The 25,361-nt window shown below is 53.8% G+C and overlaps 8 protein-coding genes across 8 annotated transcripts; 2 read left to right on the top strand and 6 right to left on the bottom strand.

The window, feature by feature from the left end:
- Window positions 1–254: 254 nt before the first annotated feature.
- On the top strand, window positions 255–2,364 carry VTN31DRAFT_2920 (uncharacterized protein; the record flags this gene model as incomplete). The annotated part of the gene is made up of 4 exons (XM_069403142.1): window positions 255–369; window positions 423–439; window positions 516–626; window positions 691–2,364. The coding sequence occupies 4 exons, from the start codon at window positions 255–257 to the stop codon at window positions 2,362–2,364; spliced, it is 1,917 nt and encodes a 638-aa protein (XP_069262353.1).
- Window positions 2,365–2,791: 427 nt separating this feature from the next.
- VTN31DRAFT_2919 (uncharacterized protein) lies at window positions 2,792–5,517 on the bottom strand (the record flags this gene model as incomplete). The annotated part of the gene is made up of 2 exons (XM_069403140.1): window positions 2,792–5,300; window positions 5,363–5,517. 2 exons carry the CDS (start codon window positions 5,515–5,517, stop codon window positions 2,792–2,794), a joined length of 2,664 nt encoding a protein of 887 aa, XP_069262352.1.
- Window positions 5,518–6,487: 970 nt separating this feature from the next.
- VTN31DRAFT_2918 (uncharacterized protein) lies at window positions 6,488–7,947 on the bottom strand (the record flags this gene model as incomplete). Its single annotated transcript, XM_069403139.1, has 3 exons — window positions 6,488–6,914; window positions 6,973–7,400; window positions 7,483–7,947. The coding sequence occupies 3 exons, from the start codon at window positions 7,945–7,947 to the stop codon at window positions 6,488–6,490; spliced, it is 1,320 nt and encodes a 439-aa protein (XP_069262351.1).
- Window positions 7,948–10,229: 2,282 nt separating this feature from the next.
- On the bottom strand, window positions 10,230–13,235 carry VTN31DRAFT_2917 (uncharacterized protein; the record flags this gene model as incomplete). The annotated part of the gene is made up of 3 exons (XM_069403138.1): window positions 10,230–10,399; window positions 10,463–13,031; window positions 13,095–13,235. 3 exons carry the CDS (start codon window positions 13,233–13,235, stop codon window positions 10,230–10,232), a joined length of 2,880 nt encoding a protein of 959 aa, XP_069262350.1.
- Window positions 13,236–14,286: 1,051 nt separating this feature from the next.
- On the bottom strand, window positions 14,287–14,739 carry VTN31DRAFT_2916 (uncharacterized protein; the record flags this gene model as incomplete). Its single annotated transcript, XM_069403137.1, has 1 exon — window positions 14,287–14,739. The coding sequence occupies one exon, from the start codon at window positions 14,737–14,739 to the stop codon at window positions 14,287–14,289; it is 453 nt and encodes a 150-aa protein (XP_069262349.1).
- Window positions 14,740–14,941: 202 nt separating this feature from the next.
- On the bottom strand, window positions 14,942–17,752 carry VTN31DRAFT_2915 (uncharacterized protein; the record flags this gene model as incomplete). The annotated part of the gene is made up of 2 exons (XM_069403136.1): window positions 14,942–17,058; window positions 17,131–17,752. 2 exons carry the CDS (start codon window positions 17,750–17,752, stop codon window positions 14,942–14,944), a joined length of 2,739 nt encoding a protein of 912 aa, XP_069262348.1.
- Window positions 17,753–19,545: 1,793 nt separating this feature from the next.
- On the bottom strand, window positions 19,546–22,108 carry VTN31DRAFT_2914 (uncharacterized protein; the record flags this gene model as incomplete). The annotated part of the gene is made up of 4 exons (XM_069403135.1): window positions 19,546–21,034; window positions 21,090–21,502; window positions 21,555–21,785; window positions 21,842–22,108. 4 exons carry the CDS (start codon window positions 22,106–22,108, stop codon window positions 19,546–19,548), a joined length of 2,400 nt encoding a protein of 799 aa, XP_069262347.1.
- A 660-nt stretch (window positions 22,109–22,768) lies between these two features.
- On the top strand, window positions 22,769–24,291 carry VTN31DRAFT_2913 (uncharacterized protein; the record flags this gene model as incomplete). Its single annotated transcript, XM_069403134.1, has 3 exons — window positions 22,769–23,266; window positions 23,335–24,036; window positions 24,106–24,291. The coding sequence occupies 3 exons, from the start codon at window positions 22,769–22,771 to the stop codon at window positions 24,289–24,291; spliced, it is 1,386 nt and encodes a 461-aa protein (XP_069262346.1).
- Between the last annotated feature and the right edge of the window lie 1,070 nt (window positions 24,292–25,361).

Genomic DNA, 25,361 nt, shown 5'->3' with positions numbered 1-25,361 from the left:
GATTACGAGTAATCCTTACCAAATTAGGCTAATATTCCTATTTCGGCAGTTGGGCATGCTTTACTTGAATTTTTCCTGTCCAATCAGGAATTCGGTCCCCATGGCCAGCCCCCATCTGGACTCGGGGCATCGCGTCTGCTCGTCCTCCTGATTGTCATCGTGCTCAGGCTCCCGTTTCTCCCTTGTCCTTTGCAAATTCAGTTGATTCCGGGAATCGTCTCGTGCGCCGTGATTTCGCGGTCACAGATAAGGCCATGGTTTCCATGCCGAACAAGCGCCAGCAGGCGCGAAACGAGAGAGCTCTCCAGGAGCTCATCCGCACGGTTCCTGGCAATGACCGATGCGCGGACTGTCAGGCAGGGAATCCAGGTCCGTACTGGCAGTCGCTCTACGTTTGTCCTGACACTGACGACTTTTTCCAGGATGGGCCAGTTGGAACGTAAGTCCCGGAAATTACTAGTTCAACCCTCGACCTCTCAGCGGGAACGGGTGCTGAAAGTTGAGCGGAAATACAGTTGGGAGTGTTTCTTTGCATGCGATGTGCGGCCCTGCACCGAAAAATGGGCACGCATATTTCCAAGGTCAAGTCCTTGAGTATGGATAGCTGGACGACCGACCAAGTTGAAGTGAGCTAGCTCTGCAAGGCTTTCTGCGAAGTTCAGGTCGATGCTGATCTGGCGAGCGTCATAGATGATGAGGAGGAAAGGGAATGCAGCGGTAAACAAGGAATATAATCCGAGGAATGTTAAACCCCCAGTGCCGATCGATGCCGACGAGGCCGATTCCGCAATGGAGCGATTCATCCGGCAAAAGTACGAATACCGCGTGCTGGAGGACGGGAAGCCCAAGCCGCCCAGTAGAGACGATTCTGGGTATCACACACAGCAGTCGCTGGACGACTCACCACCGCCCCCTCTGCCGCCCAAGAATAGGAGATTTCCGTTCAGTCTACGTTCCAGCTCATCATCCAGTCATCTTTCACGGTCCTCCCAAAATCATTCCTCCACACCGGCTTCAACCTCCTCGGGCTCCAGGGACAAAGCGTCGCGGATGCTTGGGTCTAGCGTTGAGGACGTAAATTCTTTCGACGCAAAACTAGATGCGCTTCGAGATATGGGATTCACGAACGAATCGCGGAACGCAAGGATACTCAAGAAGATGGGAGGAAATCTGGAGCGGACAATCGAGGTGTTGACTAGGCTGGGAGACGAATCGAGCGCGGATGATCGATCACGCACGCCAACGTCGTCGAAGCCGCCGACAAGGGACACTGCGAGCACGCAGCAAACTTCGCCGGCAACGCCGTCCGCCAGTGCATTCGTGAACTCGAGCTCGGTGACTCAGGGACCAGCGTCTGCGCCCATCAAGTCATACAACCCTTTTGACGTGCCGACTTCATCACAGTCTTCACAGACGACGGGCTTGGAGGCGAGTTTTCAGAACCTCCAAGTTAGTCAACCTCTCTTCCCGCACACCACCGGTGGCTACCCCGCCCAGACGCAGCAGATGTACTCCGGGCCAGCCTTTGCCCCAGGAACACAGGGACAATTTGTGAATTCACCTCAGCCTTTGAACGGTAACTACAATCCGTTTTTCCAGTCAGCGGCGGCGTCCGCACCTACGGGAGGGAATCCATATTTCGGGCATCCACAATCGGCTGTCTCAACGCCGACGTTGTCTTCGAATCCTTTCTTCGGGCGCCTGTCGCCGCAGTCGACGGGTCTATCGCAGCGGTCAGCGCCGGCGTACGGCGCGTCGACGCCGGATCTGACAGCAGTACCGACCATGGCACCGGCACAGCCGCCGGTCCAGTCATACAATCCCTTTGAAGCTGCCAACGGCGTAAATGCGCAGCAGGTTGCAGCTGTACCGCAGCCTTTCTATCAATCCCAGAATCCGTACGCGCGGTACCAGACGTATCCACAGCCGCAGCAGCAACAACAACAGCAACAACCGCAGCCCGGTCGATTCGACAAGAACAGCATCCTAGCATTATACAACCTATCACCCGCCACGACAATGTTCACCATCCCCGAACAGACGCAAGCTTCTCAACCACAGCAAACCAACCTTTCCTCTTCGACGACGACCGAACCCCCGACTTCGCAACCAAGCACAACAACCTCACCATCGGCCGATCCCGCACAGCAAGCAGGCTCGCGCAACCCGTTCCATACTGCTTCCACCAACACATCCCCATCGACCACGACGAACGGACTGGGCATCGGCAAGGCTCCACCGCCAACCACGGTGTCCACCACGCGGCCGGTGCACATGAGCCAGGCCAGCGTGGATATCACCGCGAGTCAAACCGGGCGAACCAGCCCGGATTCCTGGGCGCAGCTGAGCGCGCGATATGCATGAGAATGGGGATGATGTTTTTTTTTTTATCTTTCTCTCCAGTCTCACTCAACTTTTCTTCTTCTTCTTCTTCAGACCCAGGTTGGAACTATTCCGGGAGTATATATATATATCTCTTCTTTCGGCTTCTTTCGCATCTTGTTGGTTTCATGGGAAGTTGCATCATCGGATCAGATGGAGCATTTGATTCTTCTTTTTCTTTTCTTTTCAAGCAGAATTTACTGTGTACCTAATTCTGCGGCAAACTGGTTTGATAGACAGGAGGGGGGAATTGTCAATAGAGAGTGAATATTACTGGCGGATACTATTTCATGGAGTACATCCAAAAGAAAGACAAACTTGGGAAAAAAAAAAAAAAAGCTTCTATCCCATTCAGTAATAAAACATAGGTACATCCGTAAATAAGGTAAAATCCAGAGGAATAATGGTTTTATTGTGTAAGGAACCCATTGGTCTTCAACCACGCCTCGACATCGGCAGCATCGCGCCGGACCCAATGCGCCTTGGCCCGGATCGCATCGAGACTCTGCTGCACGGCGCGGTCGTAGCCCTTGGTGTCCTTGTCAGCGAAGAAGGCCTCCACGGTGCGGAGCTGCGCCTCGGTGCAGAACGCCGACGCGGTGAGCTGGACGACGGTGCTGAGCATGGTCAGCGACGGAGGGAGCCGCCGGACGATCTCGTCCCAGTTGCTCGTGAGCCAGCGCCAGCGCTCCTCGACGCCGCGGCGGTGGGTGCGCAGCCCGGAGAGCGGCAGGTAGATGTCCTGGTCGCGCACCTCGGCCGGGTTGCCGGCGAGCTCGAGCGTGCGCCGGATCAGGGCCGGGTCTTCGGACGCGCCTAGCGCCCGCAGAGCGGTGTTCTTCTCGTCCGACGTCGGCGCGTGGTGGTACCGGTCGAGGATGACGTTGTACTCCTTCTCGCCACCGTGGCGGAGCGCGATGCTGAACACGCTGCCCCGGATGTTCGGGTGGATCGCCGAGTGGTCGCCCGCCGCGAACCGCGCGAACATGTCCTGCGCCGCGGCCACCACCGTCGGGTCGTCCGCCGCCCCCGCACTGCCGAACAGCAGCGCCTTGAACTGCTGCTCAATGTGGCCGTCCTTGTCGGAGAACTGCCACCCAATCTGCCGCGCGCGCTCGCCGACCAGAGACCGCTGGAACGCCTTGAGCGCGTCACCGAGCTTCTTGTCCTCGAACAGCCACGCTTGCCGCACCGCCGCAATCCGCGTCAGGATCTCGTTCCAGACGATGTACTCCGTCTCGCCGTCAAACCCCTTGAGCAGCGCCAGCAGCCCGGACGTCTTCTGGTAGCCCGCTGACGCGAGCGCGCCCGAGTCTGCCACCATGCCCGCCCGATCCTCCACCGTCAGCAGGCCCTCCTTTGCGGCCTTGCCGAGTTTCTCCAGCCGCTCCGGCGTGTATGACGTCCGGTAAAGCCCCGAGTGGTCTGCATTCAGTTTGAAGAACTCCAAGTCGGGGACTTTGAACTCGCCCTCGCGTTGGTCCAGCAGAAGGTCTTCTTGGATGCCCTGTCGTGTCCGAAGGCCCAGCATCACCGGGTAGATCGTGGTGTCCTCCTCGGGCTTCACGTCGCCCGTGCGCAGGAACCGGTTTTGCTTCAACTTCAGAGTGCCCGCCTCGGTGTTTTCGGCCACCTGCACGACGGGGAATCCGACCTTCTTCGTCCAGATATCCATCACCTTCTCAACGGGCTTGCCGCTGGCCTCACCCAGGGCTGCCCAGAGGTCATTGGTCCGCGTGTTGCCGTAGGCGTGCTTCTTGATGTAGTTCCGTACTCCCTGGAGGAACGTTTCCTCGCCCAGGTACTTGGATATCATCCGCAGCACCGACGAGCCCTTGGAGTACGAGATGGCGTCGAAGATTTGGTTGATCTCGTCGGCCCGCTTGACGGGAACCTCTATGGGGTGGCTGCTCCGTAAGGAGTCAAGAGACAGTGCACTCTGCAGATTGTCGATCACGTATGTCTGCCACACTTTCCACTCTGGGAAGAATTCGTTGCAAGAATACCACGACATCCACGTGGCGAACCCTTCGTTCAGCCACAGACCGTCCCAGAAGTCCATGGTGACCAGGTTACCGAACCACTGGTGAGCCAATTCGTGTTGCACGGTCTCGGCAATCCGTTCCTTGACGGAGGCACCGGACGTCTTTTCGTCGAGCAGCAAGTCCACGATACGATACGTGACCAAACCCCAGTTTTCCATCGCTCCGGCACTGAAATCAGGAACAGCGACCATATCCATCTTTGGCAGAGGATAGGGACTATCGAACTTCTTCTCATAAAAGGCCAGCGTGCGGGCGGCCAGTTCGAGCGAGAAACGGCCATGCTCGATGTTCTGGTCCGGTGTCGCAAACACGCGGACGGGCACCCGGAAGTTGTTCGTCTCGATGTAGTTGAGCTCGCCGATGATGAAAGCGACAAGGTAGGTGGACATGACGGGCGTCTTGTTGAACTTGACCGCTTTCCTCTTACCGCCGGTGATCTTGGACTGCACTTCTGTTTCGGAAGCAACGTCCATGTTGCTCAAACATGTCATGTGCTTGTCCGCAATCAGCGTGATGGTGAACTCGGCCTTGAGGGCGGGTTCATCAAAGCATGGAAACGCCCGACGAGCATCCGTAGGCTCCATCTGAGTGGACGCAATGTACCTGGTCTCCCCGTCCGCGGTCTTGTATGACGACCTATAGAAGCCGGCCATCTTGTCGTTCAGGATGCCCGTGAAGGTGAGTTTCAACTGCGCCTTGGACCCGGCCGGAATGGTCTGGTCAAACTCCAGCGTTGTGACTTGCTTATCGGGATCGACGCTGGTCTTGGGCGACGAGGTGACCACCGCACCATTGGCGGTGATCTCCGAGCCGTGGATGTCGATTTCAAGGGTGTTTAGGGAGATGGAGTTGGTGTCTTCCAAGACATTGAGACTAGTTACGGACCACATCATCAGCAATACTACACATTTGGGGGTATACGATCGCAGGCATACTCGATGATTACGGTTCCGTCGTAGGTGAATTTCTCAAAATCCGGCTCCAGCGTCAGATCATAATGGACGGGCTTGACATTGGCAGGCAGCACCTCCCGGTCGTGGGGGGCGAAGGTCGAGCCAATGGACTCGTCGGCATGGCGGGAACGACACATTCTGCGATACGAACACAGTCTTCGGGGGACGATCTGACCGAGGATGCGCGGATGCGAAACGGCTTGGAGTTGGCGTGCGTAGTAGTAATTGTTGTTGGTGTTTTGGAGGTGGTGAGGGGCAGAGGAACAGACCGCGGCGAAGGTAGCGGGGCGGCGAGGGGTTGACGAAACCGACACCGACGCGGCGGTCGACAGCGGGCGGCCAGCAACTAGTCTCGGCGCGGACCAGACTCGCGGCAACGGCATCCGATGATGCATTGCATTCAAAGCATTGATTGACCCACGAGAGCTCAAAACCCAATTCAATTGCCTTGACCAAAAGCGCCGACTGGTTGAGCCGGATTCGGAGGATGGAATCTGAGGAGCAAGTAGGTACTGTTACTGGGTTGAGAGTTGAAGTGCCGAGGAATGGCCCACCACCCACTGCTGGAACTCCCAGAGATTACAGTCTCGTCTGCCGGACAAAACACGAGACTACTAAATCCCTTCAACTGATCAATTCCGATTCAAACAAAAGAACGCCAGCATGGAAAAGCAGCGAAAGCTCGAGCTGACTTCCAGCAAATTCAGTGCCTCAGAACAGCCAATCAAAATGCAACAGCTAAGGCGGTCAACGAATATTTTTCCGGCAGAATATTCCGGACGGTGGGAAATTTCCTACAAATCTTCGCCGTACGGTTGTACATTTCGCTCACCATCCTCCGTAAACTCCCATGCAGTCCAACGCTCTTCGGGTCCCAGTTGGGTCTCCGGTGTTGCCAGTTAAAGCCTTCCCCCACGGCTTGGGAACCTTCCCTGTGACTGCTAGAGAGTTCATCCAGTTTGTTTGAAGATTCCATTTCTCTGCCCCTCTCGCGGGGCAGCCCATGGATGGACATCTATAGATCACTGGGACATGAACAAAATAGCCCGATTAGAATAGAGGGAGGTATCTCAAAAATTCGTCTATATACACAGAAAATAGCAGATATTAGATACGGCTTTCTTCATCGTCATGAGCGGCAATTTGTTTGATCTGCTCTTGCGGTACACGAACAAACACCGTCCGTGACCAGCCATCCGCGCCGACAATGGTGTCTTTGATCAGCGAGTACTTGAATATCCGTGGCAACAGAATTGCCCAGAAGATGTAGTAGACGCCACCGAGGGCAAAGACCCCAAGGGCGACGACGCAGTGAAGGTAGTAGGGAAGTTCCTCGTAGACGCTTTCGCCCTCGTCGGGCGGGATGTACGGGGCAACGGTCAGATACACGTTGGAGAGGAAGAAGAAGATGACCACAGGCAGCGTAGCGCGGATGCCCGGCGACCATGACGGGAACTTGGACGGGTAGATGTAGATCCAGATAAGGCCGGCGGCGACAAAGACGTTGACAATGGCGAGAGGATAGGAGATGAGGCTGGATCTTGGTCAGCAAGAGATTCAATGCCTCAATCTTTTTCTAAGCCCGAACTCACTTGAGGAGGAAGTTGTATGCATCACCTGGCGGCGGCGCCAGCATGACAATGACCGACACCAGCCAATGTTCAAACAGGCCGGCCGCAGGGGAATCCAACGGCCAGTTGCTGGCGAAGAATTTGGAGAAGGGAAGCACGCCTTCACGGCCCAGCTCCTGCACAATTCGTCCCTGGGAGAACAGCACGGACAAGATGTTGCCAAAGGCCGACAGGGCCACAAAGACGGACATGGCACGCTCGGCACTCTCGCCCATGACGTTGCGGAAGAACGTCGCGGCGACGATCTGTCCGGAGTCGATGATCTCCTGCTTGGGGACGGCCGCAAAGTAGGCAATGTTGACGAGAATGTAGAGGATCCCGACGGAGATGACTGCCAGCGGAGCAGCGATCTTGAGGGTCCGGGTCGGATTGCGGGTTTCACTCAACGCCTAGACAAGCAAAACAAAAACAAAAGGTCAGCTCATGTCTTTCTTGACAGCAGCAAACTTGCTCGGGAAATATATATCTCACGTAGTTGGCGTTCGAGTATCCGATAAACGACCAAATCACGTTATACAACGCGTTGACAATACCGTAACCACTCCCGCGGGTGCCCTCAAAGGCATTGGAAAAGTTGTTCGGTTTCTCAATCTTGAGATGACCACCGAGAGCCACCCAGCCGGCAACCACGATGATCAAGACGATGATCAACTTGATCATGCCGAGGAGGTTCTGCAGCCTCAGGCCCCATTTCAGCGCAAATGCGTGCACAAGGAAAGCGGTGGTGATGCACGCCAGACCGACACCGCGCTGGTTCCATCGGTTGACCTCGACTTGCGCCGCGTTGAGGATGTACTGGCCGAAGATGACGCTGTTGCCCGCGGCCCAGCCAAGGAGCACAGCGTAGGCAGCAAACATGGCCGTGGCGAAGAACTTGGGCTTGGTGTAAACGTACTCCAGGTAGTTCTTTTCGCCGCCATTCCTGGAAAAGAACATGAGGGTTAGCTTTGTTTTATTATTTGGACGCGACAGTGGCAGTGTAACTTGAGTCTCACCTGGGGATCGCAGTCCCCCATTCCAGGTACACCGCCGTACCAGCCAGCGCAATCAGCGTACCGGCAACCCAAACGAAAAGTGATAACCCGACGCTCCCCGTCAAGGAGAGAATCGCACTCGGCGTGGCAAAGATACCCGTGCCGATAATGCGGTTGAAGATGAGGAACACTGCCGTGACAACGCCAATTTGGCGGCGGCTGTCGGGTGTTGTATGAAAGATGTTTCCCTCATCTGACAGTTTGTTAGCCCGTTGTAAAGGTTAACCAGAATCTGGCCGATGCGTACAGAGTTGGGAGATCCCATCCGCCCTCTTGGGCACCTCGCCGGAAGGCGTCTGGGCTGTGGCTTCCGTGCCCTTGGCCGGACCATCGCCATTTTTGAGAGACGCCATGATGATGAAAAGCCACCAGTTTGGTGAGTGTCCTGTCGTGTAGAGAAAATCTCTACCAAGTCAACCCGCAGGAGCAAACGATGCGTTCTTATAGAATAAAGCAGCAAGACAAGCGTGGACCAGCTAGCTCTCGGCGTCCATAGTATAAACAACCAAGGCTGCAACACGATATATTGAGGCGCGGCAAAGGCGAGTAATTGACGGCTGAGGAGGGAAAAATGATTTGCTTTCTAGGCTTGCTGACTGCTGTTTCGACGAGCTAGGGTTACACTTGATTCAAAGCCCCAAGCGACGTAGGCGAGCCAATATGCGACTCCGTGGCGGGATTTGGAGTCGCAGCGTAATGGCCAAGAGCAAAAAGAACGATGATGTGCTTGCGCGAAAAGTGATGCAATGCAAGTCGAGCTCGTTGCGCGCGGTTTTTGGCTGGGATCAGTTGTCCCAGTCGAAGGAAGCAGTCGGCAGATCCGGTAGCATTGAAATCCGTTCAAGGTCTTTTTCACGATACAATCATTATCTATCCTAAGAGAAGAGAATATAGCACAGGGAAGCAAACATATGGAAGACTACGGCCCTGGAGCTCCCTCAACCCTGAATAGGAAAAAAAACTTTAGGGCTATGAAACGGAGAACCCTAGGTATCCACCATTTCAATCACGTCATTGACGAAAGAAAAGACTGGTAGATTGACACAGTCACCCGCTCTCTCCAGAGACTCCAAACCTCAGCATCTCCCGACATATTCGCCTTGTGCTCACCCATTGTGGCTAGATCCCGCTGCGAAAGGGCGAAAGGGGGCGGGAAGAAAAATTTGCTGCTGGCGTTGCGGCGGATTCTGATGGATCTGATCCACACCAGAAAAAATAAAAAAATGCCACGGACCCACGGGAACTGACCCTGAATAGTGGAGCGACACAGAGAATTGCTTGATCACGTCATCGTTGTTTCTTTTCTCGTGGCTTCTAGTGCCGATCTTTGCACAAGCTCATGCCTACATTGGGGACTTACTACTGGAGGTACATACTATGTACAATGTAGGCTCAGTATATATGCCCATACCGAGTCGGTTCGGTCCGTTCGGTTGCTCCAGAGAGCCGGGAGCACTTGTCAACCGTTGCTTATCTGATCGTAAGGGCTTGCATCAATGGCCAATGGATTGCTTGTCCCGGTCTTCCGCCGGGAGGTTCTACAAGGACGTTCCGGGCTTTGGCGGCCCGATGAATACCCACAAACTCAACAGGCGCACGCGGGAATCGTAAGCCGGCGAACCCGATCAACGGATCGGAATTCGGGACTATCTCAAAGAAAGTATGTACTCGGCAGCAAGCTCCTTGTTCCTGATATGTATATCATGCAATGCATTCTGGGATATCTGATCCTCAAGAAAAACACACTCTGCCACCCAAGCCAATAATCAATCAAGCGACGCAACAAGCATGTGTTCTCCCAAGTAATCACCAAACGAAGCCGCAACTCCCATAAGGAACATCCCGACAAGTAGGAAATCATGGCACTATATACAGTCATCTGATTCTCAGCATCAACGGCGCCGTTCCGGGAGCGGAATCATGAAGTTTCCGTTCAACCGCGTTCAGCGCTACGCTGAGGATCATTCGTGGAGGCAACCCAAGTCGTGTATGCATCTGCCGATCTGGCGAGAACTCGTCAAGAAGAGAAAACCCGGACAAAAAAAAAAAAAAAAACTCATTAAACCACCAGTATGAAGAAAGGACCTTTCAATGAGGATACCAGCTCCCGAGATCAAACGTCGCAGGTCGTCACAATATTATGGAATTCATCACAATGTCGCGAATCAACAACATAAAAGACGGTCACCGTGGTGGACTGACTCCAACGCCGGGAGACATCACAGCGGGAGAACCTGGGCGGTTGGTGGTTGCTTTGGCCATGGTAGGCCCGGATGGAGGAGCCGAGGCTCGCTTGTTGATCACAGCCAGCTTCTTCCGAATCGATCCCAGCCGAGCACGGATGCTCGCCACAACTGAGCAATAATAAAGTCAGTAAAAAATAAACAAAAACGAAACAGCAGCTTTCCAGCACGTACGCTTGAGAACCACCTGACGATCCTCCATCTGGACGCCATCCAGCATTATCTTGTCTCCACCCTCTCCGGCCTTTTCCCCCTTTCCTGGACGAGAGACTTCGTCCTTCTCCAGAACTGCTTCGAGCATCCGAATGGCAGTGACATAAGCGATCTCACAACCGGGAAGGTCTTCCCCCGTGAGTTCGTTGATGGCCGCCGCCCGGCTCATTTCCAGCGCCCGATCGTACATGAGCTTCTCTGCCGTGATCCCCGTGCTGATCACCACGTTGTCTGCAGAGGTGCCCAGTCCGCTCACGGAGCTGGTACCGGGAGGATGATTGTTGGGGTGGCTCGGGTGGTCTGGTGGAAGCTTGCGTTGCGCTTCTTGCAGCTTCAACCGCACAAACTCGGCCTTTTCCAGCACCTCGTTGAAACGATTGCGGACCCATTGCACCACATTGTTGATCCGGGTGCCGACCAATGCACTCGTGGCGGACAGGCCTTCCCGGCCATCGCCGAGCCGTTCTCCGCGATTTTTCCGCGCCCACCATGTCCCGGCAATATCCATCGACTTGGCCAAGAGTGCCAAAGCCTTCACGTACAACACGAGCGCCTCTTCTGACAGCGTGACTACAGCATCCGGCGTCAATTCGCCGTCGTCACCGATCGGAATATCCCCGATTTTGCCAGATTGATCGGTCTCTGACGCTGGAGTGAGAGGGATGAGCTGCTTGTACTTGACCTCCGCGAACCCATAGACAACATCACTCCGGGTAGCACATTCCTCGAGTGACTGCACCGTCTTCGTGTCCTCATCCACACTCGCCTGAGACTTTCCCTCTTCTCCTGTAGTGATGAGACTTTGCTGAGGGGCAGGATAGGCAGGGAACGGATTGTAACCCATTGGAGGTGACCGCCCACCTTTGCCCAGCGCCAGTGGAGGCGAGAATCCGATACCGAAGAGCCGCTCACTGGCCAGGTTAAGCGCCTTGGAGATGGTGGACGTGGCAGATGTCGGGCTTTGCCCATACCGACGTTCGTAAGAGCCTTGACGTTGATGACCCTCGGCCCTCGCTCGACCAGCGGCGACCTGTAGCGCCTTGGGTGATGTGGCATTGCTCGTCGTGGGAACATGCTGCACCGTCGCCCGCCGTACAATGCTACTACCCGTTTGCCGCGACCCAGCATGAGGCACAGCACCGCGGATCCGGGGACTATTGGCGAGCTCGTCCGCAAAGGCGTTGACCTCGACCGCCCGCTTTTCCACAACCACGTAGTCTCGCTCAAAGGCCACGTCGTGAGCGGCCTGTGCCCGCTCCTCCTCTTCTCGAGCCGCTTGCTCGATGGCGGGTGATGACGTTTGATATTCTCGAGCAACGGGGCTCTGCTCGGAGTGCTGCTGACGACCAGGGGCGGTGGCGTGTGACACCGGAGGAGGCCGCCGGGTCGTTTGTGTAGCCCGTTGTCGATCGCCCCGTGACAGTTTCTCAGCGCTGCTTGCGTGCTGGAGACTGTCCGGTTTCGGTGATCGCACACGTGGGCTGGAGGGTTGTGACGGTATTGTTGGCGGCGAGCGCCCAGCTGTGGAGACTGGCAAGCGCCTTGCTTCGTCAAATGACCTGCCACTTCGAAGTGGTCGTGACTTGGATTCTCTGGCTTCCAGAACCTCGTCGGGTTCCATGACGCGTCGATGTGCGGGCACATCGTCGCCAACCAGCCCGGGAATCTCCTCTGTAAGAACAAGGTGATTAAAAAAGTCGTCGAAACTCATCCGCTCCACGGGATTTCTCTTCAGCAATGCTCGAATAAGGCCTTTGACGTCGTCGGATACCTCGATATCGGCCGGAAACTTGATACGGTCCTCCCCCTTCTCAATACGGCGCAGTAGTTCCACATGGTTCGAGGCCCGGAATGGAGGCTTCCCGACAACCATTTCATACAGAACCGTACCCACGGACCACAGGTCAGCCTTGGCATCATACTTCTCATACCGTAGAATCTCTGGTGCCATGTACAGCGGAGAGCCGCACAGCGTCTCTGCTAACGAGGTGGAGGGGAGAGAGCGAGCAAATCCGAAATCCGCAATCTTGAGCATGGGAAGCGTCTCTAGTCCGACCAGCGGAGTGAAGGAGTCTTCGCTTCCCTTGTACGGAATCACCTGGGTGACGCCGGTTCGATACAGAATGGGCGAGGGACACAGCAGCAGATTCTGGGGCTTGATATCGCGATGAATGAGATTGCGGTCGCGAAGGAACTTGAGTGAACTGGAGAGCTGTTTCAGGAAATGGCGCACGACGGTCTCGTTGAGCCCGCCGACACGGGGGTTGGGATACTTGGCAATCATGTCGCGGGTATAACGATGCTCGGCCAGCGTGTCCCGCCGCTTGATAAAGATTGACAGATCACCCAGGGCGCAGTACTCCATGACCAGATGGATATGAGAGGTAGTTTCATAGCAATCAATCAAGGCGACAATATGGGGATGATGCAGGCCTTTGAGAATTTCTATTTCAGACGAAAGATTATCCTTGAGCTTCTTATTGAGCTTGGACAGGTTGACAGATTTGATGGCCACGTAGGTTCGATGTTTCTAGGCGGGCATGCGTCGTCAGCCATCCACGCCGCTCACCGACCGGAAAAGGTACAAACTTACGGAATGAATTCCCTGGTATACTGTTGCAAAGCTCCCCCGGCCTATTTCATCCAAGCGCACGTAACGGCCAATTTGGACCTCGGTGTGGCCGTCGCGTGCGCGCCTGGACGACGAGGAGACGTTGTTGTGAGGAGCCGCCATGGCTAGGGAATCAGCTGGAAGATGCCGTGTCGACCCGCTGTTCTCCGCCCATCACAACTACCTCGGATCCGGAATACTCAATGATGGCGAAAAGGCGCGTCCCATCCGGGGGGTCCACGGAATCCTCAGTTCAGTTGTTTGTTCGGTGCTGCAGAAACACTGGACGGAATCCAATCGACAGACCAACCAATCGAGCCAAGGGACTGAAGCCGTTGGCAACCGACAGAGCTGGCGGCTCGAGCAAGCACGGTGGCAAGATAGGGACGGAGAAAAGGGGGAGGGGGGTTCAAGGAAGTCAGCGGATGTTCTGGATGGAGTACGGGGTTAGCTCCCAAGGTTCGGACAGGCGATGACGATGATGTACCTGACTGATATCTAACCTAGTACCGACGAGATAAGATAGAGACAGGGAACGCGACGGAGAAGGATGGGGGAACAAGAAGAAGCTACATTGGATGGGGGAAGGAGGGATGAAGTAATGACTTTGTTATCTCCCGATGCGCCTTACTTCTTAAAGTGTAGGGATGATGAGGTGATGAGTGCCTCTCTCTTCTCTAGTAGGTTAACCTATCTGGACTTGGGGACAGTCAGAGGGGGGCGTTGACCCAAGCTGAGGCAACCGCCTGACTGGTCCAGTTGAGGCGGTCAGTCATTATGTAATTGAGCTGTCCGTTTTCGGTTTAGTCTGCTTAGAGATAATCCAGATAACTAACCTACTTTTAACGCCAACGGGCGCGGCGACAACCTGATAAGGGAGAGCTGGCAAGACTCTACTATCTTCGGATTCGGGACCGGGTTTCCGGGTGTTGTGTTTGGGTCACATGATCTGCAGGCATTCATGGACGGATCGATACAGTATTCGACTTTCGATGGCCTAGATGGGCCAGGGACAACAAAATGTGATGAATCCTCGACGCTGTCCAAGACACAGTGCATTGAATGATCCGACTGCAGCATGCGCTATCACCAGATAGGAAATGAACCTAGGTTAGGTAGATCGACTTGAGTTCCCCGCAGACAGTTGCCAAGCCAAAGGAAGTACATACGAGTACTAGTACGGAGTACCTTGTACTTCATGTTTGTACTTGAACTGGCCATCGAATGCAGCCATCTGAAAGGATTCAAAGCGATTAGAACAAGTCCATGAACCATGCTTCTCGTTGAACACATCCTTGAGTGCAGATGCAGCAATGAAGCCGTCAAACTCAGACAGGAGACTAGCGACTGTATTAGTACGGAGAAGACAGCAAGAGAAAGGACAACGTGGCAATACATCCTCGGCTATGGTCGCCCTGGTGTAACCAGGCCAGTCTGTACGAGAATGTTGGTTGTCCAGTCCAGCATGCATGGAAGGTGAGGCGAACATCTCCACAACATGAAGCAGCAAGAGATGTGTCTGCTGTCCGGTTTCTGCGGCCCGGAGCACCTGGCAAAAGGACATTGAACAATGAAGATCGGGGTCTATAATCATTGATGAAGATTCGAATGTATCCTTGACCGCCATTTCCCGTCTTGTATTCCGTCGTTTGCTGACCTATTGTACATCCAACCGTCCAGTGACAAACAGATCAAGCAGAAGGGGGTATAGAGACAAATCGTAGGTCCAAAACAAGCCGCCGATCCTGTACACCGTGAACAAGAAACCCACTACAACAGCAATATTTCAAAAAAGAGACATGAAAATACAAAAGTCCAAGAAATCGAAGCTAGAGCCCAAGTCCCCGGACCAGCAACCATAGCACAACGGGAACGATCACATTGTCATTTCCTCCCGTGAGAACCGCCTCGGTGACGCTTGCACCACCTGCTGCCAGGATGGACTTGATCACGACCAGCGTCCAGGAAACATGCTCAGAATTCCACCCACCCACTGTCAACCATACTCGGGCCACGATTAAGCCAGTGAACACGGAGAGCGCAAAAGCGACGCTGCCTTCGAGTGATTTGTCGCCGCCCCAGAACCACTTGAGACGTCCGTAGCGGCGTCCGACAAGCGACGCTGCCGCATCCCCAATACCGACACAGACCACCCCGCTGACCATGCCGACATTGCGGGTCAACACATCCCATCCAGCCCACGGCCATTCTCCCACCCGTCGGAGATCGGCGAGAGAAAGCCAAAGCGGGATTGCACAGCCAATCAAGAGGAAAATATGGGATACGATGACTGGCCCACGATGATCACGACCGTCCGTGTACGGTGCCAAAAAATACGTCAGAGGCTTCGCAATCGGCGGCACTTGTGAGGCGCGAAAGAGGTCCAAGAGTAGATAGATGGCTAGGACCAAGCTGTACGCCAGGGAGACGAAGCTGGGATCGATGTAGGTCACCGGAAGAAACATCTGCACCATCATTCCATGAAACACTTTGCGACGAGTGTCTACTTCGACGATTTGGCTGAGCTTCAGAACAATGGTCATGCCGACGATGAGTACGATCATGCAGTAGACGCAAATCAGCAGACGGGTACTGGCCTCGCCAAAGGTATCACGGCGTAGGTGCTCAACCCAGCCAAGCGAGCAGGTCAAATTCCCATCGCCGCTGTTTCGCGGAAGAGGAATCCAATGCTCCAGGCTCATCGTGACCACCCACAGTCGGAACGAAGGGATGTTTCCGAAGAGATACCCGAGGGCCCAACCGAATGGATCATTCCCACGCAATGCTGCGCTCGCAACAAATCTCCGAACCAAGAACACAATGATTAACGCGATGGCCGCAAAGATATACGCGGCATACAGCCATCTTCGAACACGCGCTTGCGCAGACGTCAAAGACAGGAAGGATGCCAGCCCAGGCGGCACGGAGCGTTTCCGTCGACCACGAGTGGTGGTACGCGGTTGGTCTGACGGGCGTGCGGAGTCGACATCGTCCACTATGGACGTGGTGTTCCGATTCTGAGAAAATGACAAAAACTGCTTTGCGCTGGCCCACGAACCTGCCCACAAGCCATCGGACTTGATTCCGTCAGGCCTAGAGTTTGATTTCGAACTTGAATTCCGGTGACGATGGAACGGTTTACTGCGTGTCTCTGTATAACCCGCCCCAAAATCTTCTGGCTCATCACTGTCTGAGCCAGGTTCTGCCGCCCCCGCCGCTGACGTCGCGAGCCAGTCGACCGTTTCGCAAAGGTGGTGGTCGATGGAATCGAGGATGCCTTTAGGCGAGGGCAAATGCTTTGGCTTTCGACGGAATTTCCACGATGGCACCCGGGCCAAGGTGACTTCCCATCTCAGAACCTCGCCGCATATCACGAAGATGCTGATTCCGCCCAGCCAGAGCAGTGCCTTGAGAATCTGTGCTTGCGGCGATGTCGCAAACAGGAACAGATTGATCAATGCTGTGCCTAGCAGCTGTAGTTCAGCGGGAAGAAGGCTGGTCCTGACAAGAGAATCAAGCGTCTGTATCAATGTGCGGTGCAGCGGATACAAGAGCAGTAGAAGTTCGGAATCCAGGTTCCTCAGCGACAGGGGTTTTGGAACCGTCGACGAGAAGATGTCATGCTCCGAAAAGATGATAGGAATGACAGTGATAAACCAATGCACCCAACTTAGGCTTTGAGAGGGATCGTAAGCCGGGATGACTCGAGGAGGAACCGATGACAGACTCAGGACAATATTAGGCAATACCAACGCCGGTTGAAAATTCGTTAAAGACAAAGCAACAAGAACCGGTATTATGGTCGGATATAAAAGCGGAGATGGGTCGAAGCTGGTGGGTATAGGTAGGGAAAAAGAAACTCGCGGCCAGCAGCGGCGCCAGAACGAGATTCGGATGGGATAGGCGGCGTAAAGGATGAGGAGCAGGGCAATATATGTGCAGAGCTCTGAACAAGGATCATGGTCAGCTCTTCAATCGAATCCAGAACAGCATCTATTGGGACACGGGGCAAGCTTACCTGGACGCCAGGACAGAACCAGTAATTTCACATCTGGTTGTAGGAATACAATCCCGGCGACCGAACCGAGAAGGGCGGTCTCAATCAATCTGTGCACAACTCCAGCATGTCTTCGACGCACCGTCACTCTTCTCGCCATTGGATTCGAATCGCGATGCGAGCTGGTGACGTCGTTGCCCTTGGGCGGCTTGGGGGACGGCGACCGGAAGAACAGTGTCCAGGAGGACCGACTCGGCGGCCATAACACCACTTCCTCATTATCGGACTCGGCATTTTGTGCTCGCAAACCTTTTCGAGGTCGTGCAGGTGGTGCCGGTAGGCCCTTCAGAAGCCCAGTCCGTTCATCGTCCGCATCCGTGCCGCTATCACTTGACGTTCGAGGAGGTGTTCGAGCCCATTTTCGGGTATATCCACTATGTGACAGCCGACCGTTTTGAACTGGGCCCGGTTCCACGGGTTGTACATCATGGTGGTCGGAGCTGATACGACGGGAGGCAAGCGGCGAGGGAGATCTGTTTTGGAAGTTTTGCTCGGACGGCGAGCTTTCGGCATGGAACGAGGTGGACTGCGTATTGGCGGTGCTTGGTCCTAGCTTCCCATCATGATTTTGCGGCCATGCCATGATGGCATCGTGGATATTTTCGAGTCTGCAATAGAGTATTTGATTCAACCGCCAAAATACTAATCATTGCGATATGAAGTCTAGAAAATCACATGCTGGCAAAGTCCAGCTTTCAGCAACACACTGAACTTAGTTACAAATACCTTCCTATCTAGGTAAATTGAATAATATGTCACGTGACTAACTTCGATTCGTCATCCTCTGGGCAGCGAATGACAGCCTTTCATCAGCGACTCGGACGTCCCAAGTACAACTGATCGATCGGTCGAACAACCAGAAAGCCGTAACATCCAACTTGCAGTCGACGCCTTGCTTCATACATGTAAAGTTCTTCCTTCGAAACAGGTTTTCCCAATGATAATCCGTCCAGCAGTACTATCATTCCCATGGCCATCCGCATCGCCCTGCGAGTCGCCGTTTGAATCGTCCTCGTTGCCATTCAAAAGTTTGATGACATCGGGTAGATGGTGAAGAGTGTGGAAGTGTTTGGCCAAGCGCTGAAGCTCGAGCAGTTTGCTGTACAGATCATCTGTACCACTATGTCCAGTGCGGATGTTCTTCCTTTCCTCCTCTGTCATTTTCTGAATGATCGCATACATGCCCCCATCGAGGATCGTATCGAATTGGAACTTCTTGCGCACTTCAGTTCCTAGAGTGCCATCACTCTTGAGAATGGCTTCGCCAATCCTCAGCAGGGCAGAGAGACCATTGAACCGGGTCTGAGCGTTTGTCATGCTCGTACGAGTACATTGTTCGGCGATGTGTTCAATTGTATCACATATCTTCTCCCCGACTCGATATGCGATATCATATTGGCTCGACTTGGTCAATTTGCGGTAGGTAACGTTGAGATCCTCCCAGACACGTTTCGAGTACTGCTCAAAGTCGACGACCCGTTGGTTTTCCGCATCCAGGGATCTGTTGACCGTGGCATTGACATCGTCTGAGTTGCCGGAATCGAGTTATTGGCATTCTCGTCAGGTGGTTCATTTCGTTCTTGGTTTTCCTCGGGGACTTTGTGCTTAGTACTATTCTCTTTTGCCTGTTCGACATCCCCAGTGGTTACGTGGGCTTCGCCCGCGGTGTTTGCGCGTACACGTTTCGTTTGGGAGGTAGACATGGTGAAACTCTTCCGCGAGAGATGTCAAGTGCTCAATGACGATTGCAATGTTCCCAAGAATGACGATGCACCTGAACACTCGCCCGCGGGAACAAATATATCATCGCAATGTTGTAAGATACTAGTATTACGAGTAACGTCTATCTGTTGGACGCGTCGATGTCAAGGACAAGAAGACGCGTCTCACCGTCGCTGGGCAGGGTTGGCTTGGCCAGTTGGTGCCTTGGAGAATTCAATTTTAAACCCGGAACTGTTCGTACTTGAAGATTCCGAGCTTTGATATCTTTGTAGTTTGTACTCTGAGATACTGATGCGTTTGTTCATGTATTTCAATTTGCATGCAATAGTGCAGTGATTGATAGTTCCGCCATTCGAACAGTTCACGACTTCACGCCCAAGGTCATTGGATGAACTCGTCTCCGTTTCTCTGTTTGCTTGTAATTGCTCCGAAGGATCAAAAGTACGAGTCATCTAGGTTTGCTGATCTTCCTTGGCCCTTCGCTCAATCTCGTGGACTGTTGCTCGGTCAGGAAGAACTTTGCATCCTGAAGGTTTCATGTGAGTCAAGTAGTAGATCACTCTCGCATTATTTGCATTAAGACACAATATTCACAGCTACCTACAGGGTATCATAAGAGAAGGAGGAACTCTGCGAGTCTACCGAAGACAGCACCTAGTCCCAAAGTGATCGGTCTTCATCGTTGGAAACTGCCTGATGATAAGCCTCGGACGCCCACCATGAGAACGGCGGCCACCGTGACCGTTTTGACGAGCTCGAGAATGGCCATCGAATAGACGAGGGCCGCGGCGGCTGGAAAAAGCTCGGTAGAAAGGGATACTTGGGTCGTGAGGTGCCCGGGATGCTGTCTGATAGCCATTGTGGGAGGGACGGACGGGAAAGCAACGAAGACCTGGACCGGGCGAAAGGCCATCGACGGCCTATTGCGTCGTATGAGAACCACGGCACGGGACGGCGACTTGAGCCAAGGCAAAGCGACCGAAGACAGTCCCAGATGCTACGGCCTTGCTTCCTTCCCCCACCTTCTAGTGTCATCTTTGAAATGATGCGGTTAAATCTCTCATTCTGAGCATCCAGGTGCTTGCGGTGTTGGATACGGTACCATGATTGTTGCTCGAGAGGATCCAGACACCAGACGATAATATCACCACGACGCCGCCAATCGTCATGCCACGCCGTGTTGAATGTTCGCCAGCACTCGTTATAGAAACTTCCACGGAGCGCCTTTCTCAAGGTAGGCTCTAGTTGGGAAAAGAATATCAGATAGTCGGGCCATGGGTGTTGGCTGCTCCCTTCGGTGACACCATATGGAGGGGATACAGAACGTTCCAGGTAAGATGGCCTGCGAGGCACGTGCCTCAAACCACCAACCATGTTATTCTGCAGGAACTCAACCGGGTTTGCATAAAACTGGTCCGCCTCGTCCAGGTAGGTTGCCTTCTGGGCCTCATCCATATCGATTGGAGGTTCGCATGAGAGAGCCCAAGCGTTAATTGAGGGAAACACTAAGTGAGATCGCCAGGGCGTACTGTGACATGGCATCAAAAACCCTACCGTCATGTTATTGTCGGTTCCGGAAGGGGCCAGTCCTTGATGGGCTTGATGTCTTTCCCGCAAGTATGACAGGACGGCTAGCGATCCGGATGCGTGAACAAGGCTGGTATAGAAGGCAATCGAGATATTCACAAAAACCAAGAATAGAAGGATAAGCCTCCGTGGAAGATAGACATTCGAAGAGGACGAGACAGCTGGAAGGAAGAAAGTCCCGACTGGCTCGGCAGCCAAGACATGGAGGGCAGGCAGGAGGGGGTAAATAAAGCGAACCTCCTTATGAGCAATCAAGGACATCACAAACGGCACGAAAAGACATACAACGGCAAGCTGCCGCTTGATGAGCGCTCGCCGTCGAGAAATCAGATCGTCGACGCCCCTCACAGCTCGGTACAATCCCACAATAGCAAATGGCAACGCCATGGTCAGAAGAAGCGGCAGCCCTTGGGATATGTAGTAATGCCAGTCATTCCTCCCGTAGAATACAGAGAGGGATTGAGCAATGTTGAAGTAGAGAAACTTGAACGGTGGAAACGTCCAGGTTCTGTAGTAGAGACGATCGACGGCAAGAGACGTGCCAAGGACGACGACCCTATTCGAACATATTAGCACAAAAACCACTAACTTGGACATGAAGAAGTGCATACCCGCAAGCAAGAGCCTCTCGGACGAGAACCGCCCTTGTTGACCAAGGAGCACGCCAGATAGCGAAAGCTCCCAAACACAGCCAGATGAGAACATTCGTCGGTCGCAGCACACATGCAATTGCCGCCAGAACGAGGCATGTGCGAAGGGAGGAAACTGCAGCCGTCGGGAACTTGAGGCTGGAGATGTTTTTCGGTTGCGACTGGTGCCTTGTAGGATGGTCGACCGTCGTGGGACCCCCATCTGTTGCTTGCGAATCGCCATCTTGGGTACCCTGGTCCGGGTGTCTGATATTTGAGAGCCAATCCCATGGCCACAGATCTAACGCGACTGCCGTTAAAGCAGTTTCGAGGCAGTTTGAGAAGGTCCGCGTTGAGCAGAACCATTGCCACGGACTCAGTACTGTCAGCACCAGCTAAATGCCATTAGTCACGCGCGCTCCGTGCAGGAATCTCGTTCAAATTTACCGCAGCCCACGCCTCCGAGCTATATCGTCCGTATATCCTGGAGGCCAATCTCCAAGTAAAGTAATCACCGGTTGCGGCGATGACAGCTTGAGCTGTCTTTGGCGCAGCGATGAGCAAGTTGGCAGCCGAGAACTGCGATAGTCGCAATGTCGATGCTATGCATTGTGCGATATAGTAGACAGCAGCGAAGATTAACGGGTGGATCGACGAGCGCAAATGATGCTTCCATTCCTAATACCGGTTTCAATACATGCTTCTATTCATGAGCGGCCAGAGCAACAGCTCACCCATGTGATCCACGCTCCGCTCTCCTGGCCAAAAACTGACTGCCAGGCAGGTTCTAATGACTGGAAGAACTCATCGGGCTGGAAAAAGGTACGCAGGGACAGCGCGTTCACGATGCGCAATGCTACCAGGAGCAGGAAGATTTGGGACGGTCGGGCTTGATTCCGCATCCACAGCAAGCCTCCACTGGGCAATCGGGCCGTGGGTGCGGACTGCGACGGGCCGGCTGCATTCCCGGTGAGCGAATGTTCCGACGATGTCACGGACATGGTATCCGTCGCGGAGCGTGTTGACAATGGCCGATTGCGGACGCGAATCCCAGATGAAATCATGTCCACTTGAAGCGTCGACGCTAGGCCTAAATTAGTATAGTGTGTTACCCGATCAATACCTGCTTGATCGTAAACAGCCCGTCAACTCCCAATGACATCCAAGGAGAGGCCGTATCTGCGTATCATAACGGAGGAAATAAGCTTCACCGTTATATCTAGTCCAGCCAATCAGAAAGCTTGCAATTCACTTACCTGTTGACCGCGTTCACGTGCCTGCGGGCCGGTGGATGCCGGATCTCCAACCAGAGACCGGGCCGGCACAAAGAACAGCGTCATGCTGAGATGGACGAGTCTAAAAGTCCACCAACTCACTGCGGGATGCCACTCGGCTCGTTCAAACTTCAACGACGACCTGAAATCTTGCCCGCAACGCTCGGCGTCCCACTGTCCCGCTACTCCACCACTACACGAGTTCAACATTCCGGTGCCGGCCATGCTCCATTTCTATCCGTGACTGCCCGCTCCTTTCCCATCCACTCTGAGAAGTTCAAAGTTGGGGTAGGATAAAAGACAAAATACCGTGCTACCCACCTGCGTTCAGCGCGAGTCAGGACAACGCTTTGAGTCATATCCGATTTTGCTCTCTCGACCTCAATCATGGCTCCCAGCGCAATTGAGGAATCAACAGCGGCCACCGCTGCCAAAACCTCCCGATTCCATGCTGCTTCAACGGATGAAGCGATTGCTGCAGAGCGCGAGTACGCCGCCCACAATTATCATCCTCTGCCAATCGTCTTTGCGCGCGCCTCCGGAACGACTGTTTGGGATCCCGAGGGCCGCCAATACCTCGACTTCCTTTCCGCGTACTCCGCAGTCAACCAGGGTCACTGCCACCCAGAACTGGTCAAAACTTTGACAGAACAGGCATCGCGGCTGACGCTGAGTTCGCGCGCCTTCTACAATGACGTCTTTCCCAAGTTTGCCGAGTTTGTCACTCGTTTCTTTGGCTTCGACATGGTCCTACCCATGAACACCGGAGCAGAGGCCGTTGAGACGGGCATCAAGATCGCCAGAAAGTGGGGTTACAAGGTCAAGGGCATCCCGGAGAACCAAGCCATTGTACTCAGCGTGACAAACAATTTCCATGGTCGCACGGTAGGCCTCCCACTTCAGCGAGTATGTGGGTTGGACAGACACTAATTCTAGGCATCCGCATTTCGTAGTTCGCGGCAATTTCCTTGTCGTCTGACCCGGAATCGCGGGATAATTATGGCCCGTATCTGCCAAACATCGGCCACATGATTCCAGGCACGAATCAGCCGATTCCTTTCAACGACAAGGCCGCTCTGCGCCTTGCTTTCGAGAAGGCTGGCTCAGATCTGGCGGCATTCTTGGTTGAACCCATCCAAGGAGAGGCTGGCATCGTGGTTCCCGACGATGATTACCTGCGGGAGGCGCGTGCGTTGTGTGACCAGTACAATGCCCTGTTGATTTGCGACGAAATCCAGACCGGGATTGCGCGAACCGGGAAGCTGCTGTGCCATGAATGGAGCGGCATCAAACCCGATTTGGTTCTCCTTGGAAAAGCTCTCTCGGGAGGCATGTACCCAGTGTCTTGTGTGTTGGGTAGAAAGGATGTGATGCTCACGATCGAGCCTGGGACCCATGGTTCGACCTATGGCGGCAATCCGCTCGGCTCTGCCGTGGCCATTCGAGCCCTGGAGATCATCCGGGATGAGAACATGGTAGAACGGGCCGAGAGGCTTGGTCGTATATTCCGTGACGGTTTGCAGGCGATCAAGAGCCCAATGCTGAAGACGGTCCGTGGGAAGGGCCTTTTGAATGCTATTGTCATTGATGAGAGTCAAACCAACGGACATACGGCTTGGGATCTTTGCATGTTGATGAAGAGCAAAGGTCTTCTTGTATGTGACCCAGTCCCGGCGTGAAGGCTTCTCCGCTAGAAGTAGCAATAACTAACTAAGTCGATGCAGGCGAAACCGACCCATCAGAACATCATCCGGCTTGCTCCTCCTCTTGTTATTACCGAGGATGAAATTAAGAAGGCCCTGGAAATCATCTCGCAATCTATCGCAGAGCTGCCAAGCCTCTCTGGGGCGAATGAAGATCAAGTTATCCCTCCGCCAGAGAAGAAGGTCAAAATCGGATTGGATAACTGAGCTCCTTTTGACGAGCTGCATGACGCACAGACACCCTGCCGTCAGGGGCGCAAGCCTTCTGATCGCGTTCTCCGCCGGCATTGCTTGCAGTGTGTCGATATTTAGAAGGACCGAGGCTCCAGGACGGGCGGTCGCCCTCGATGTTCCTGGAAGAAGCGAATCCTTCGTCTTACCTCGGGCCCTGCTGAGCGGAGTTTGACCCATTGATTTGTCTCCGCCCGGGCCTTGAAGCCCGTCACTGCTTTTGTCTCGAGCGCCATGTTTCCCGGAACAGTTCTGAACGCGCCAACATGTATTAATGCGGACATTGATCATGTACATCGATTGTTCGAATTCACGGAATCATGGTGCATGGTACACGTCTACGGTAGTACTTTTTGAGACACGCTGGTATAGAGCATCCGTCAGGGACTCTCTCGTTGGTGTTCTCTCAATCATCCACTTCTCGTACACTTGGGAGCGCCGTAGGTATTACATAATTGGAACGACCGCATGTCTACCTAATTAGTAAATTACTATTAAATGCTTCCGTACATTCCACATATGTACAAAGTAGGTGCCTGACGAAACTGGCATCGATGGATGAAGAACATGGTGCAGGCGTATGGCCTGGTTGCATAATAATGCAGAGTCTATTCCGAATCAACTCCGAGTAGCAACGTTGAGTTTTTCAACATTCTTTCAGAGGGGCTCGATTTCAACTGACCGCGGAGGAATACTAGGAGGTACTATGATTCAATCGTGCCGTCATTGGCTACTTCTGTTCCGGATGGAGAATGCGACACGAATCCTGGGAGCCTGGCTTGTTTATCCAAGCTCAAGGGCGCGAGTTCGCCCTCTCTGCAGGTTATTGTCATTGCCGATTTACCGAGAGCTTGTCCAGAGGCCTGAACCACACTCTAATACTGTAACCAACACTTTGATAAGCGGAATTTACCACTCTAGCAAGGTCCGTCCGAATTATTTGGTGGAAGGGGCATCGGTTTTAGAAGTTATTACAACTGAGAGCGAAGATGCGCAGAAGACATATTACCGCTCAATGATGCCCTCACCGTTGTGCACAACTTGGT

The sequence above is a fragment of the Thermomyces dupontii genome (assembly GCF_041956625.1).
Source record: "Thermomyces dupontii strain NRRL 2155 unplaced genomic scaffold VTN31scaffold_2, whole genome shotgun sequence".
In the NCBI taxonomy this organism is placed as follows: Eukaryota; Fungi; Ascomycota; class Eurotiomycetes; order Eurotiales; family Trichocomaceae; genus Thermomyces; species Thermomyces dupontii.
This window is presented reverse-complemented; position numbering and strand designations above follow the sequence as displayed.